Genomic DNA, 15476 nt, shown 5'->3' on the forward strand with positions numbered 1-15476 from the left:
CTTTCCCCCCCCCCCCCCCCCCCCCCTCTGTATCAGCCTTTCCATGAGTGTGCTCAGAACCGACACCCGGCTGGTGGCCTGTCATTATCCACAGCAGCCATTTTACCTTCTTTGGAATATTGGCGTATCCACTTTCCCCCAGTCCGCTAGAACCTGCCCAGTGTTCCCAGATTCATCAGAGAGCCCCTGGGTCAGTTTTACCAGGAAGTCTGGAGGTCAGGGCATGGGACAAGGGCTCAGAAGATCTGGGTTCAGTGCCAGGTCTTGCCACAGATAGACTGACCTGTGTGAGCTCACACAGGATGTCTCTGGGCCTCAGAGGTCCCCTCTGTCCGATGTGGCTCACAGCCCTGCCCTGCCTGCAGGGGCATTGGGAGCATACTTGGGGAGAGATCAGACACTTTAGTACAGGGGCCATGTGAGTGTGGTGTCTTTGTGGCCCACTGGGTGCTGTATCTCAGCCACTCGTACCCTTAGAAGTACCCTGTCTTTATTTTACTAATTTCAGAAGCACTTCTGGTTATTGTAATTAGCTCTATGACCCTCTCTGTCTTCTGTTCTGTAGTTCCCAATCTGCAGCCAGCACAGGCCCTGGACGTGCAGCCGAGGGGAAGGAAACCAGAGAAAATAGAAACCAGTGAACTTCCCTTAAAACCAGGCCCAGTCCTTGCTGGGGACACTCTGGCCCCAGGGAGAGGGGCAGTTAATGAGGCTGAAGGGAAAGGGGAGGCCCCCAGCCTGGGGGTGGAGAGGGCTCCAAGGAAACAGGCTGAAAAGCTAGAGCGAGTAGAGACAACATCTGCCACCGAGCAAGAGCGGCAGCAGCAACCTGGGCGGCCTGGCTCCTGTACGAGAGTCCTGCCTGGGAGTGCTGCCCTTCTGCACCAGCCCCTTGGCCCCGGGGGAGGAACATGCAGGGAACCCCTAGTACGTTCTGCTTGGGCCTCGTCCGTCTGGAACACCATGTGCACCGGGGCTCCCCAGCCCTGGCAGTGTCGTGTTCCCCTCACCCCGCCTTGCGGGAGAAAGGAACTTAAGGCAGCTCACAAACCGTTCACACGTTTCGCTTTCTTGACCCTTCCTTGAAACCTGCCCTGGGTCCCCGTTCAGAATGAGGTGTTACGGGGCTGTGGGGAAGCTGAGGTTTTACTGCATCTCAGATGATGGCTTGGTTCATTATTCCTCCCCCACCCTGCACTGGAAACCCAGCACGCCGACAGCTCCATCAGGCGGAGCTGGCACCGTTAATGAAAGGTCGCGCTGGGGTTCGAGAGAGACCCAAAGGACTCAGCTTGTCCCAGGGACTGCTCCCTCTTGGGCCTACAGCTTAGCGTGGGCTTTGATGTTTCCGAGGGGCTCAGCGCCACAGCACCTGGAGTGGAGCGCTCAGCACCTCTGAAAATCCGGCCCAGGTGTTCCAAGTTGGGCACCCAGAATCAGTGGTCACTCTTGAGAACGTTGGTCTCTGCGTTAGCGAAGCTGCTGTCCCAGAGCAGTGATCGGGGCGTGGCTGCTAGCCAGCACCTCTGTGCTGCCGCCCCCAATGACCCCAGACCGGCTTCCCTGCCTGGGCTTGTGGGGTGGGATGCGGCTCTTACAAAGGCTAACGAGCCCTTCTCTCTGTTCCTGCAGCCATGACCGCCTAGCCGTGGGGTGAGATGGAACGCTTCACCGACTCTGGAACTCAAACGGATGCAGTGGTGGTGCTGTCCCTGGCCCAGGCCGCTGTCTTGGGCTTGGTGTCCGAGAACGAGTTCTTCGGCGCAACCATCAGCCCCGGAGGCTTCTTTCCAGGGCTAGGAAATGAGCTTGCAGACACGGCCACGGTGGAACCAGAGGATCCGGAAGGGGCTTACAGGCTGCAGAAGGAAGGCTGCGTCCCAGCCGAGGCGCCGGAGGAGGAGGGGCTGGAGGCAGAGACTCCATTTGAAAAACATACCCGGAGGAGGAAGCGGCCCCCGGTGAGGCTGGTGCCCAAGGTCAAGTATGAAAACCCTGCGGGTGCGGAGGAGGAGGCAGCGTACGAAGTGTCCGTCCCTGGCGACAGCAAGGAGGAGACGCAGAACAGCCACCCGCCCAGCCTCGAGGAGTCGGGCTGTGAGAAGACCGTGCAGAGCAGTGCCATGAAAATGATTGACCTGAGCGCTTTTGGCAGGAAGCCCCGGCGCCTGCGGCATCTGCGCAGACACGTGCGGCAGGACGTGGGCCTGGGGAGTTACGACCCCGTCCAGGTTGGTTACGCTGAGGCCAGCGTGGCTGGGGCTCCGGCAAGCACCGGGCCAGAGGCCCTGGGAAGCGAGTGCAGCTTCGAGGCGAACGCTGCGTCTCTGGAGGCGCCCATGCCAGAGTCGCCGGAGCAGGGGAAGAGCGAGCAGGGCTTTGCGTGGCAGGAGCCAGCGGATTTTGACGCAGACGCAGCTGGAGTTCACACGGAGCGCAATAAAAAAGCCCAGCTGGACCGGCTGGACATCAACGTGCAGATCGACGACTCCTACCTGGTGGAGGCAGGGGACCGCCAGAAGCGCTGGCAGTGCCGCATGTGCGAGAAATCCTACACCTCCAAGTACAACCTGGTGACGCACATCCTGGGCCACAACGGCATCAAGCCCCACTCCTGCCCGCACTGCAGCAAGCTCTTCAAGCAGCCCAGCCACCTGCAGACGCACCTCCTGACGCACCAGGGCACGCGGCCGCACAAGTGCGACGTGTGCAGCAAAGCCTTCACGCAGACCAGCCACCTGAAGCGGCACATGCTGCTGCACAGCGACATCAAGCCGTACAGCTGCCACTTCTGCGGGCGGGGCTTCGCCTACCCCAGCGAGCTGAAGGCCCACGAGGTGAAGCATGAGAACGGGCGCTGCCACGTGTGCGTGGAGTGTGGGCTGGACTTCTCCACGCTGACGCAGCTCAAGCGCCACCTCTCCACGCACCAGGGGCCCACGCTCTACCAGTGCCTGGAGTGCAGCAAGTCCTTCCACTACCGCAGCCAGCTGCAGAACCACATGCTGAAGCACCAGAACGTCCGGCCCTTCGTCTGCACCGAGTGCGGCATGGAATTCAGCCAGATCCACCACCTCAAGCAGCACTCGCTCACGCACAAGGTGCGAGCAGCCGCTGAGCCTGAGGGCTTTCCCTGCCCCAGAGAGCAGGGGTGGGACCGGGGGAGGGGACGATTTCAGTTCCTTAGAGCTTTGACTGTCCCCACTGGGGGTCAGGATTAAGCAGGATCTAGCCCTTCGAGCTGGCTGTTGGTTTGCGTTGATGACTCATTTGTTGGTAGGACAAAAGGACATCTGAGTTTCCAGGGGCCTGTGTGACCTCCTTTCCCTTGGGGGGAGGGGGGCTCTGGGATCTGCCTTCCTTGCTTGTGGGGCGGGGACAGTGCAATATGGGTGCTGTGCGGCTGGCCGGCCACTCTGTCACTCTGACCTTGGCCTGAGACTGGGGTGTTTTCTGCCTCTTAGCGGGAGCAATTCTCCCAGCTCAGCCCATGTGCAAAGCAGAATGCAACACCCCTGGTCTTGGTCTTAGAGACCAGTCTGCCCTCTCATTCACAGTGCCCCTTCCCCAGAGGGCGGCCGGGTCTGCCCACGGGGCTCAGGCAGGGTGTAGCAGTCTGCATTCTGCCCCGGCCATGCCCTGTCCCCTGGAATGGACCGGGAGCTTCCAGCCAGCTGGGGCACCTGCAGCCCAGGCCTGAAGGGAATGGTTCTTACTCTCCTGCCGAAGGAGGTGCCGAATGCACCCAGAGGCACTTCCTGCTCTGCTGAGGGGGAGCCAGGAGTAAAGGGGGGCGTGGGCAGAAGGATTCCCCACACAGGCTCTCCAGCCCCTGGGCTCAGCTCGCAGGGAAGGCGGCTGGGCTTTGGGGGGGATCCCTGTGTCTGTTTCTGCGGAAGGCAAGGAAGGCTGGGGCGGGTGAGTAAACAGGAAAGATTTTGAAGGAGGTGCAGACAAGTTGGTTGCACTGACCCTTTGTTCCTTATGCTCTGTGTCCTGTACAGCAGTTTATCTCAGGAGCAGAGACACGTCCTTAGATTCCCCCCGTCTCTGCTCCGTGCTCCTCACGGTCGCTGGGGGAGACTGATGTGCCGCTGAACATGCCTGAGCTGGCCAGAGGCGTTCTTGTGCTCCATGCAGGGAGCCTGCTGTTCAATGGACTAGGAGGGGGGGCCCCTCCCTGCAGTCCGTTGAGCTGGTCCCCACTAAATAGGCACGCTCCAATTCAGAGAGTTCGCTTCAATTTGTGTGGTATTCGTCAGTGTGCTCCCGTTGTGCTCACGTTTCCTGTGACCCTTTCAGGGTGTGAAAGAATTCAAGTGTGAGGTGTGTGGGCGTGAGTTCACCCTGCAGGCCAACATGAAGCGGCACATGCTCATACACACCAGCGTCCGTCCATACCAGTGTCACATCTGCTTCAAGACCTTCGTGCAGAAGCAGACCCTCAAGACCCATATGATCGTGCACTCGCCAGTGAAGCCATTCAAATGCAAGGTACCCTCCAAAATCCTTCTGGGGCGTGGCCCCTTCCTTGGGGCTGACGCCCATGCTTCACCTCTGCAGTGCACCAGCCAAACTGGGCTAAGGTGACCAGTGCCCCCCCCCAGTCGCAGCACCAAACAGTTCAGCCTGGCTTGCAGTCTCTGCTCCGGAATAGCGGGGCCGCAGTTCTGCACTGGGGCCTGTCCGCAAAGCTGGGCGGGGAGTTTGAAGTGTACATGCCCGTTGAGCCCCTCACTTTCATGAGCACTAAAAGTCACACCCAGTCTCGCCAGCCCGGTGGGGGCGGAGGGATGAGACTATTTCAGGTCTATGTGGAAAAGACGGGGCTTGCTGGGAAGCCCAGACCCTTAAGGCAGCCGGCAGCGGGGGTAGGAGGGGGTGATACCATGTACAGCGACGGGGATGGGGCTTGGCTAATTGGTGGCCTGTTGTTCCCAGGTTTGTGGGAAGTCCTTCAATCGCATGTACAACCTGCTGGGACACATGCACCTGCACGCAGGGAGCAAACCCTTCAAATGCCCCTACTGCTCCAGCAAGTTCAACCTGAAAGGCAACCTGAGCCGGCACATGAAGGTCAAACACGGGGTCATGGACATCAGCCTGGACAGCCAAGGTGGGTGTGGCGGCCTGCGGGAGCTCCTGGCTGGGAGGGGAATCCAGCATTGACGGGGCACCCGCGAAGCTCTGGCCAAACCCTGCACGACGGCTCCCTCTGCAGGTGCCTTTTGGAGCCTGCAGGTCCCGTTCTAACCTAAAAAACAACAGAGGGTCCTGTGGCACCTTTGAGACTAACAGAAGTATTGGGAGCATAAGCTTTCGTGGGTCAGAACCTCACTTCTTCAGATGCAAGTAATGGAAATCTCCAGAGGCAGGTATAAATCAGTATGGAGATAACGAGGGTAGTTCAATCAGGGAGGGTGAGTTGCTCTGCTAGCAGTTGAGGTGTGAACACCAAGGGAGGAGAAACTGCTTCTGTAGTTGGATAGCCATTCACAGTCTTTGTTTAATCCTGATCTGATGGTGTCAAATTTGCAAATGAACTGGAGCTCAGCAGTTTCTCTTTGAAGTCTGGTCCTGAAGTTTTTTTGCTGTAAGATGGCTACCTTAACATCTGCTATTGTGTGGCCAGGGAGGTTGAAGTGTTCTCCTACAGGTTTTTGTATATTGCCATTCCTGATATCTGACTTGTGTCCATTTATCCTCTTGTGCAGTGACTGTCCAGTTTGGCCAATGTACATAGCAGAGGGGCATTGCTGGCACATGATGGCATATATAACATTGGTGGACGTGCAGGTGAATGAGCCGGTGATGTTGTAGCTGATCTGGTTAGGTCCTGTGATGGTGTTGCTGGTGTAGATATGTGGGCAGAGTTGCCACAGGACCCTCTGTTGCTTTTTACAGATTCAGACTAACACGACTACCCCTCTGATACCGTTCTAACCTAGGCTCCTGGTCCCCTGCTGTCCGCTAGCTCTCCATTGGGTCACATTTTGTGTGTGTGTGTCAGACACACTACTGGGGGCTGCCCCACACGTGTCCCTGCAGCACAGAGGCTGTCAGGTGGAAGCTGGCGGTTCGAGCAGCTGGTTGGGGGCAGTTGAGGCTTCTGGTAGCATCAAAGGTGCATCTCCGCCTTCCCCTGCCTTTGGCCGGGGCTGAGGTGACTGTTAGGGGATGGAATTCTGTATTCCCAGCCTCTGGCCCTCCCTCCCCCAGGGAGGGCGAGATGCTTTAGCTGGCTGGTTCTGCTCAAGCGCTCTGCAGTGGAATAGCTAACGATGTTGCCATTTAATGGTCAGTATTCGTGTTCAGACTCTAGCCTCCACCAGGAACAAGGAGCTGCAGCTCAGAGCTGTTGTTTCAAGCTGACTGCAGCCTCCCTCCATAGGCTGTACCTGGGCCATGGGGTTCTCGTCTAGTGCTGTACGCCCGTTAACGAAAGCGGAGATTCTGCTGAAAAACCATCGGCATGGCCCCAGAAGTGCATTGTACCTGGGGTGCTGGCCCGTGTCTACTGCTGTAGTCACTCTGCACCAGAGACAGCAGCACACCATGGGGCAGCCCCTGTCCCACTGGGCGTGTGAGCCAGCTGATTGCCTGGCAATGCCTGGCACTCAGGCACAGTGTTACGAAGTCTGAAGCCTGGGCCCCAGAGTGCAAAGCCATCTCCCACTGTCAGCTGCAGCACTGCACTGCCACTGCTCCAGGGCCTTGAAGAGACCTTGCAGGTGTGGGTCAGGGGCTGCCTCCTTTGCACCCCTTTCCTGGTATGCCAGCTCTGGACAGGCATGACGGCCTACCCCTCCCTGGCTGTCCGCCAACGTGTCAGCCCCACCTGCCAGAAGCATCAGAGACGGTTGTCTAGCTCCCCAGCCTGCCGTGCGGTCCTGGGGGTTGGGGGCCAGCTCGCCAAGGTAGGTGGGGTGCCAGAAATGCCCTGCCCATGGCTGTGCTGCTGGGCCGTGCTCACTCTGCATCGCGCACAGCCGCCATGTCCTGCTCCGTCCCAGCATGTCACGTTGTTCCTAGATCCCATGATGGAACTGACCGGGGCAGAGCACACAGAGCTGGACGCCCAGCAGGAAATGGAGGAGTACGACGAGGAGAACGCCTATGACTACACAGGGGTGGGCAACCCCCCGGACGAGAATGCCCTGACGGAGCAGGCCATGAAGGAAATGGCCTATTACAACATGTTGTAGCTGAGACGGGGGCCAGGCCCAGCCAGGTGCAGGGCCGCGAGAGGGAGTGACATGGGGAAAACAAGCTCCTGTCCCCTGTTGCAGCATCCAGAACCAAATGCCAGGCTCAGTGGGGCCTGCCCCCTGGCGCTCGGCTGAGCCCAGGGAAGCTGATGCTCCATGGTGAAGGCTCTGAGCCCTGACGGTGCCAGGCTGGAGCTGGGCTGCAGGAAGTGGTCGCCTTTAGCCACTGGCTCCTGAGGCTGTCCAGGCTCCAGTGAGAGTGGGCCTGCCTCTCACGTGGGCCATCCCCTCTCAGGACCCCTTTTTGTGCCGCCCCTCGCCTGGGGGAAGAGCAGAGAGCCCCGTGTTCATTCCTGCCTGCTCAGGCACTGGACCGGCCTGCAGTCTCCGCTGTGCAGTGGGAGCATAGTGCTCAGGCCGCGGCACCGGGAGGGAGCGCTGGCTCCTGGGCTCCACCCCGGGGTGCACTGGAAGAGATGCTCTCTGGCCGCCATACTTGAAGCCCCAGGTAGGGAAAGGCTTGGTCCAGAACCTGCTGAGCATTAATTATTCTACCTCCTCCCTAGTCTGCTGTGGTGGGGACTGCAGCCCAACCCTGGCTCGGAGACACTTGGACTCAGCCCGCAGCCAGTCCCACTTTATCCCCCGCTCAGCTCTGCAGCCGCCCCCCACCCCAGGAAGCAGCCATGCATGGGAGGAGGGCTCTCTTGCTCTCCTCCCTTTGCCTACACTGGGGCCAGGAACACTTGCTCTGGTATCCCCCAGGAGTGGGAGGGAGAGCTGGAGCCGGCCCTGTACACAGAGAATATTTTCTTATCGACCCCGGGGGAGGCTCGGGGCTGGGCACTGTGTTAAAGGACAGACCTGTACAAAGCTGAGAAATGGTGGTATTTTGAAAGTAATTTATTTTTTTCAGATGCGCTGAGCAGTTAAAAGGATAAATCTAGCCACCTTCCTTTGTAAAGCTGTGTAACTTGTGTGTGAGCGGGAGGCGCTGGTGGGGATGCAGGGCTCCTGGAGAAAGCACATCCTGCACAGGGACCGGCCGGGGCCAGAGGTGCTGTCACTCCCTGAAGGAAAGGGAGTGTGTTTGCCTGCTGCCCATGAAGATAGGCCTAGGGAACGCAACAGGGGGAGGCAGTGTCACTGCCCCAGGCTGCTGCTTGGGGAGGGGCTGGGGTGACTGCAGAGGCCCAGGGGGGCTGTGTCGCAGCAGATGCCAAGGGGGTTAACCCTGGGGGCAGCAGGTGGGGCTGTTACTCCCAAAGCACTGGGAACTCCAGGCTGCAGCCCAGCCCAGCCAGAATGGTGCTCTGCTGAAAGTCCCTGGCCCAAGAGGTGCAGGAACCAGCCCTGCCCTACATGGAAGAGCCAGCAAGGCCCAGAGGGAGGGCAGCGGCTGGAAGTGTGTAGAAACAGCAGCTTAGGGAGGCCCTCTCCAGCCTTGCAGCCACTGCTGGCCTTTGCAACCCAGGTGGGGTGGGGGAAGAAGCAGAGACCTTGCCTCCATGCTACCCCCCTGCATGGGCTTGGGGCAGCAGTCGACGGCTAGAGTTATGGTCCAAGCAAGGCAGGCCCCATGCTAGCTGGCCACAGGCAGGGCAGCTGCTCCTTTGAGGGCTCCAGGGCTGAACACAGGGGAAGACTTTGCCAGTTTCCCATCTCCTGCCAGCTCAGGACAGTGCAAGCACAGAGGGAGCAGGCCCCAGCAGGGCGGTGAGCATGCAGCTCCCCCCATGCCCCAGTGGAGGGGCTCGGGCTAGCCCACAACCCACCGAGCCTGCTAAGCACTGCCCAGGCCCCACGGGGGGAGCTCAGCTCCTGCAGCTCCAGCTCTGAGGTCACTTTTCCCCCTGCCACAACAATGCCGAGGGACTCTCAAAGCAGCCCAAAAACTAGGTAGCAATTCAGCCCTAGCTCCCATTGCTGGCCCACATTGCTTGCAGGGGCCGGGGCGTTCCTCTCCCCCTGTGTCCCCACTTACCAGACAGCACCTGTCCAGCCTGCAGCATTCACCCTGAAGCACGGCTGAGCCCAGGACAAGGGAAGGTGGAGCAGGCTCTCTGACTGCCAAGGCAGCCGCTCGCTCCCTGCCGCGTTCTCTACACGGCCTCTTTTAGGGGAGCTGCTCCGAGACTGGGCAGGCCTGGCTTGGGGGCTGAGATGGAGGTTGCCGAGGCCTGGGTGACAGTGGCCCATGCCTGTCCCTGAGCAGAGGACAGCAGCAGTGTGCGCATAGCAGTCTCATTCAGGCAAAGCTCTCGGGTGTACTGGCGTTCCCTCGCTGGGAGAGCTGTTTAACAATCATTCTACGTAACAGCCTTTAGCTGTGGGATTTCCCAGGCAGGGCTAGGGCCAGCCCCCAGCCTCCCCCTGGCTGGCTGCTAGCCTGGCCCTGCACCTGTCCAAACAGCAGCTTTGGCTGGGGAAGGGGCTGCAGGCAGGGCTCTTACTGGAGGTGAATGCAGTCCGGGGTAACTTCCAGTGAGAGCTTGCTAGGGCCCCACAGCCCAGCCCAGAGGGACAGAGAGGGGAATTTGCCACCAGGGGCCAACAAGGCAACCATGGGGTGGGGGGGTGGAGTAGCTGCAACTTGCCAGTGACCTGTTAACCTTTTCTGGGCAGCACAGAGCAGGAGGGCAGCTGGGTGAAGAGGTTTATTAGCTACGCTTGGCACCATGAGGTCAGAGGAGGTTACATAAATTAGGCACACGACTGGCAACGCTGGCCACAAGGCCCTGGCACTTGCGCTCCTAGAAATACTTTAAAAAACACGTTATAAAAACTAATCTGAGTGTTCCTGGGCCCAGTCCATGAGCTCAGAGCAGCATTGCTCCTACCTGTTAAAAATGAGGTAAACGGCCTGGCTCTGGTGCTGCTACGGACGGACGGACACCCCCCACCCCACCCTGAACAGCCCATCGCCTCTACTGCTTGCCCAGGGCTTTGTCCAAGTTGTTCTTGATTGTGTCCAGGAAGTCCGTGGTGTTTATGTAGTGCTCGTTCAGCTTCACGCTGAAAGACAAGGGCAGAGGTTTCAGTGGAGACTGCCCCAGCAGCCTCTCCCACTGCCAGCGCAGCCCCTGCGAAGGCCGGCCTGGCTGACTGGGGAGGAGGGGGGACAGGCTACTGCAGCCACCTGCCCCGCATGGTAGCGGGAGCACGGACCCCATTGTATCTGGTGTGTGAGTCAAGCCTCCAGCTCCTCCCAGAGACACCGGGCCCGGGGGCCCCATCCTGTCCCAATTCCCAGTACAAGAGCACCCCCACAAGCCCAACAGCTCCAGGTGCAGGTGCTGCAGACCCAGCTGGGACAAAGGTATCCCCCACCCCCTGCAGCACTGGCCTTCCCCGGGGTGCTGAAGGACTAAGGGTGCCTGCAGAGCGGGTGGGAGCTGGACAACGCAAAGGGGCGCAGCCCTGTCTGAGCCAGGCAGCTCTGCAGCGTGTGAGCAGAGCCCCAGCCCTGCAGGGAGCCAGGCCCCAGAGCACTCCCTCCGTGGGTCACTCACTTGCTGAGCCCATGGATGCAGCCTGCGAGGTCCTTCGTCATAGCTCCACTCTCCACCGTCTCCACGCAGACCTTCTCCAGAGTCTGAGCAAACCTGGCGGGGAGACAGCAAGTCACAGCCTGTCCTCCCGAAGGCCCTCTGGTCTCAGGCTGGCCAAGGAGCTGTGTTACCCTGCCACGTTGGCCAGCCAGGCTCCTTCCACACAAGCGACCCAGGGCCTGGTACAGTGACAGGCCACATTAGCCCCCCCCCCAGCTGAGACAAGGCTCCGGTCTCCAGGAGACAGTTACAGCCCCATCCCCGTGCTCCGCCCCATTGCTTACGTCATGAGATCCGGGTTACTGTCCAGCTTGCCTCGGTGCTCCAGGCCACGCGTCCAGGCAAAGATGCTGGCAATGGGGTTAGTGCTGGTGGGTCGTCCCTGCAGGGGACAGAGCATCAGAACACCCAGCACCAGGGAGGGCTGGGCAGCCCGCAGTAAGCAGTGCCCCCGCAGATCCCACCCCACACCTGGCAGGCTCACAGCCCCAGAGGGGGACACAGGCCAGTCCCCAGCCCCTCCCTCACTCAGAGTGTGAACACGGACTCTCCACTCACTGCCAAGCTCCCTCCCCTGGCACTGGGCACAGGCAGGGAGGGGCCCAGCTGCACCCACAGCCTCACAAAGTGAGGGCAGTGCCTGCAACGGGGGGAAGGGTAGGGGGGTACACCCACCTTCTGGTGCTCCCGGTAGTGGCGGGTGACAGTGCCATGGGCTGCCTCAGCTTCTATGGTCTTTCCATCCGGGCACACCAAGACAGAGGTCATCAGACCCAGGGAACCGAACCCTAGAGCACGAAGCAGAGTCCGGTCAGGAGCAGTCCCGGGAGGCCACCCTGGGCACAAAGCTGCCCTCTCCAGCCAGGCCGAGCAGGAGGGCCTCAGCCACCAGCCCCTCCCCACAGCAGGGGCTGAGCCAAAGCCGCTGGGTGTGGTGGCCCCCCCGCTCAGCGTTACCTTGGGCCAGGATGTCCGACTGGACGTCCCCGTCATAGTTCTTACAGGCCCAGACGAAGCCGCCGGAGGATTTCAGCACCTGGGCTACCATGTCGTCGATGAGCCGGTGTTCATACCAGATCTTCAGCTTGTCAAACTCTGTCTTGTAGTGCCTGGGGAGCCGAGAGCGGGGTCACCGGGCGCAGCCAGAGAGACCCCGCGGCGCAGACAGGATGTGAAGTGCTGGGTACCCAGTAAACCCCTCTGCATCTCCCCAGACACGGGCTATAAACAGCTTCATGGGCCTTGGAAATAAAGAGCACCAGGGCCAGGCCTCCAGCCAGGACCGCCCTGCAGAGAGCCACTCCTGCAGGGCTGCTACCATACAGTACACTGGTCCTGCCCTCCTCAGCAGGGGGTGCTGTAGAGAGTGGGGCAGGAGGGCAGTGCCAGGGCCCTCCCAGCAGGGCCCCTGTAGTTAGCAGGGCAGTACCAGGCCTCCCCAGCAGGGGCGCTGTAGAGAGTGGGGCAGGAGGGCAGTGCCAGTGCCACCACCCCCCCCAGCAGGGGCGCTATAGGGAGGGGGGCTGGGGGGCGGTGCCGGGCCCCCCCCCCAGCAGGGACGCTATAGGGAGCGGGGCCGGGGGAGGAGGGGGCGCGGCTCAGGGACTCCGCAGGGAAGGGCTCAGGACAGGTCGTGCCGTACTTGTCGAAGATCTCCTGGAAGATGTCTTTGAAGCGCCCATCGTAGGCCTTGAGGATGGTGTTCTTGGTGCTCATGTACAGGGGCAGTTTCTTCTGGATGGCGTACTGGAAGCAGCTGTGAGCGAAGCCGGAGATAGACTGCAAGGGAGGGAGGGCCAGCCAGTGACTCTCTCAGCGCCAGCTGCAGGCGCCACGGGGCAGGGGAGAGGGCAGCTGAGTCTCTGGGCAGCTGCCTTTGGCCGGGTCCAGGCAGCCCCAGATGGGCTCAGGACTCGTCTGGGCAAGGCAGGAGCAGGGCAGCGTCGCTCACCAGTTGCAGGGGGGGTGGGGAGTGTTAGGGTCACTTAGTCCAACTGCCAACACCCAAGGAGAGAAGGAGCCCGGCCCCCAGCCAGGGCTTGGCTCCCACACTCAGCCTATAGCCTCTGCCCGTTCCCCGGCCCAGACCCATCATTGCAGCCGCGAGCTGGCTCCCCACGCAGCACATGCAGGGCTGTGCTAGGCCAGAAGGGGAGTCGGGCTGGGCTTCTGCTAGCCAGGAAGGGCACAGCCCCACGGGGAACCCTCACCCCCATGCCACGAGGGGCTGCCAGCATCAGCTGCTCCCGCCTCGCACCATCCCTGCAGCGCCAGGCCTGGAGAACACCCCGGCAGCGCCCGCCTGCCTCTCACCTCGTCCGTGTTGTACATGCCCATGCCGACACCCCCGCCAGGGAAGTTGTAAACCTCCCACTCCTTCACAGCACTGCCATCCTTCGGGGTGAACACCATCTTGAACGTCCCGGACCTGTCCACAACGAAGTCCGTGGCCTTGTACTGAACAGGAACAGGCCAAAGAGTTACGCTCAGCAGCGGCTGCACCCACCCGCCTGCACTCGCTGCCAGCAGCCCCCACCACCCCACATCAGCACCCCTAGGGCTCATGCCAGCCCCCTGCTGCGCCACGGGGGCACAGAGCCTGCTGCCATCCAGCCGCCCCCGCCCACACAGGGCCCCCCCAGTGGCAGGCTCACCTGGTCGCCATGGGCGTGTCTGCCGATGGTGATGGGCTTGGTCCAGCCCGGGACCAGGCGGGGAATGTTCTTGCAGATGATGGGCTCCCTGAAGACAGTCCCGCCCAGGATGTTTCGGATCGTGCCATTGGGGCTCTTCCACATCTTCTTCAGCTTGAACTCTAAAATCAAGGGGGAGTAAGACGTGCCATGGGCCCAGCCCCCCCCCCCCCCCCCCCCCCCACACACACACACTCCTGCCTCCATAGCACCCTCCCCCGCCAGCACCCTGGCAGCCCAACCCCACTCCAGCCCCTGCAGCACTAGCCGTGAGCCATGCCTCAAACTGGGGTGGATGTGTGTGTGTCTTGTTGCTGCTGCTCGCTGCCCAGGGTCACAGCTCAGTTCCTGCAGCCCAGCCCTGCTGCTCGGACCGGCTCCAGCCAGCAAGGCAGAGCTCTGAGCCCAGCGAGCGGAGAGCCCTGACCGCCTCCCGTGTCACTGAGCGACAAGGAGCCGGGCAGCACGGGTAGGCGTCACGCTGCCCAGGGGCTGCTAGAACCGCAGCATCTGTCTGCACCGGGGTCAGTGCTGGGACCCAGCCCGGGGGCAGAGCAGACAGAAGTGCCTCTGCCTGCCCCAGCCAGGGGCTCTGGGCAGCACCAGAACCCAGAGGCTGGAGCTGCCCCTCCACAGGCCCCAGGAGCGAGTACAGCAAGGGGGAGGGGGGCAAGCGCCCCACAGAGAGCAGCCCAGCCCCCCAAGCCCAGCTCACATGGAGTCCGAGCCCCACTGCTCAGTGAGGTGTGGGCTCGCTGCCCAGCGTCCCGTCCCCCCCTCCCTGGCAGCCTGCCCTCTGCACCTTCCACTCTGGCTTCATCGGGCGTGATGGTGGCGCACTTCACGGCCACGCTGTACTTCTGGGTGGCCAGCGCCGAGTCGATGGTGACCTGGTCGTCCGTCTGGTCCCGGTTCGGCAGGCCCAGGTCGAAGTACTTCAGCTGCACGTCGACGTTGGGCAGGATCAGCTGGAGGGCAGGGTGGGGAGAGGGCGAGCTCAGTGAGGGGCACTGCGCCACGGAGCCAGCGCGCCCAGCTCCCATTGGCACAGGGAGTGGGGCTGCACAGCGGGCTGTGTCCGAGCTGTCCCAGGGGCTGGGAACGCTGCTCCTGGAGCCACGCCCTCGCCCCGGTACAGACGCGCTGGGGCTGGGCACAGGAAGCAGTGACGCCGCCTTGGTGCTGCCGCTCCCCTCCCGCAGCCTCGCAGAGCAGATGGGACCTGCCCTGCGGCTGGGGCCACTTCCGGGCTCTCTCACTCGCAGGAAGCTGCAAAGCCCATGGGGGGAGGTTCTCAGACACCTGCTTCCTGGCTGGGGACAGCAGCAGGATCGAGGGAAGCCAGGATCCATGGGGCAAGACTGCATCTTCTCCAGGCAGCTTCAGAAACCCCGGCGCTCCCACCAGCCCCAGCCGCTTAGACAAAGCCTGCGTTCTGGCCACGTTTGTGCTGCCGAAGCAGCGAGGGGAGCTGACAGCTCGCCCACAGGCAGCAGGGATGGGGGCATGGACCTGAGCTGCAGGTCTGTGTGAAACCTGGCCAGTCACCGTGCCTGCAGAGGACCCAGCATCAGGGGGCAAACGAGTCTCATCCCCTGGGTCCTATGCCACACGGGGGGGCAGGAAGGGCCGCCCCAGAGCTCTCCCACCCCGCAGAGCGCCTGCTGCCCCTGAGCACTACCTTCTCCTTGATGAACTCCCAGATGATCCGCGTCATCTCGTCCCCATCCATCTCCACCACCGGCTTGGCCACCTTGATCCGTTTGTCAGCATCTAGGCAGAAGCACCAGGGCTGTCAGAGAGGCTGTCCCTGACCCCAGCCATCTGCCCCCAGCTTGCAGTAGTGCAGGGGAGGTGGGCAGCCCAGCCTCCAGCCGAGGGAGCCCTGTCCGGGTTCATCTCAGCAATTCCCTGCCCTGATTCAAACCCACTGGGTTGCAGCCAGAGCTCCTTGAACTGAGAAGCCCCATGATCAGGGGCCAGATCCAGCTCTAACTGCCCCAAGGGAACCCATCAAGCCACTG

At 61.5% G+C, this 15476-nt stretch overlaps 2 protein-coding genes across 2 annotated transcripts in view; one reads left to right on the top strand and one right to left on the bottom strand.

Annotated features, from left to right (window-relative positions):
* Nucleotides 1–8172, top strand: part of ZNF710 (zinc finger protein 710) — a 15295-nt gene extending 7123 nt beyond the window's left edge. The window contains exons 2-5 of the mRNA XM_034783491.1: nt 1633–3101; nt 4303–4494; nt 4942–5116; nt 7033–8172. Of these exons, the coding sequence (XP_034639382.1) occupies nt 1659–3101; nt 4303–4494; nt 4942–5116; nt 7033–7205 (1983 nt within the window). The 5' untranslated portion in view covers nt 1633–1658 and the 3' untranslated portion in view covers nt 7206–8172. The remainder of the gene's footprint in view (nt 1–1632; nt 3102–4302; nt 4495–4941; nt 5117–7032) is intronic.
* A 1680-nt stretch (nt 8173–9852) lies between these two features.
* Nucleotides 9853–15225, bottom strand: IDH2 (isocitrate dehydrogenase (NADP(+)) 2; the record flags this gene model as incomplete). The annotated part of the gene is given in 10 exon segments (XM_034783492.1): nt 9853–10223; nt 10721–10813; nt 11044–11141; nt 11435–11547; nt 11717–11868; nt 12402–12538; nt 13073–13216; nt 13414–13574; nt 14255–14420; nt 15134–15225. Coding segments are annotated over 10 exon segments (1244 nt in total), but the record flags the coding sequence as incomplete, so codon positions are not given.
* Between the last annotated feature and the right edge of the window lie 251 nt (nt 15226–15476).

The sequence above is a fragment of the Trachemys scripta genome, chromosome 10 (assembly GCF_013100865.1).
Source record: "Trachemys scripta elegans isolate TJP31775 chromosome 10, CAS_Tse_1.0, whole genome shotgun sequence".
NCBI classification, from domain to species: domain Eukaryota; kingdom Metazoa; phylum Chordata; order Testudines; family Emydidae; genus Trachemys; species Trachemys scripta.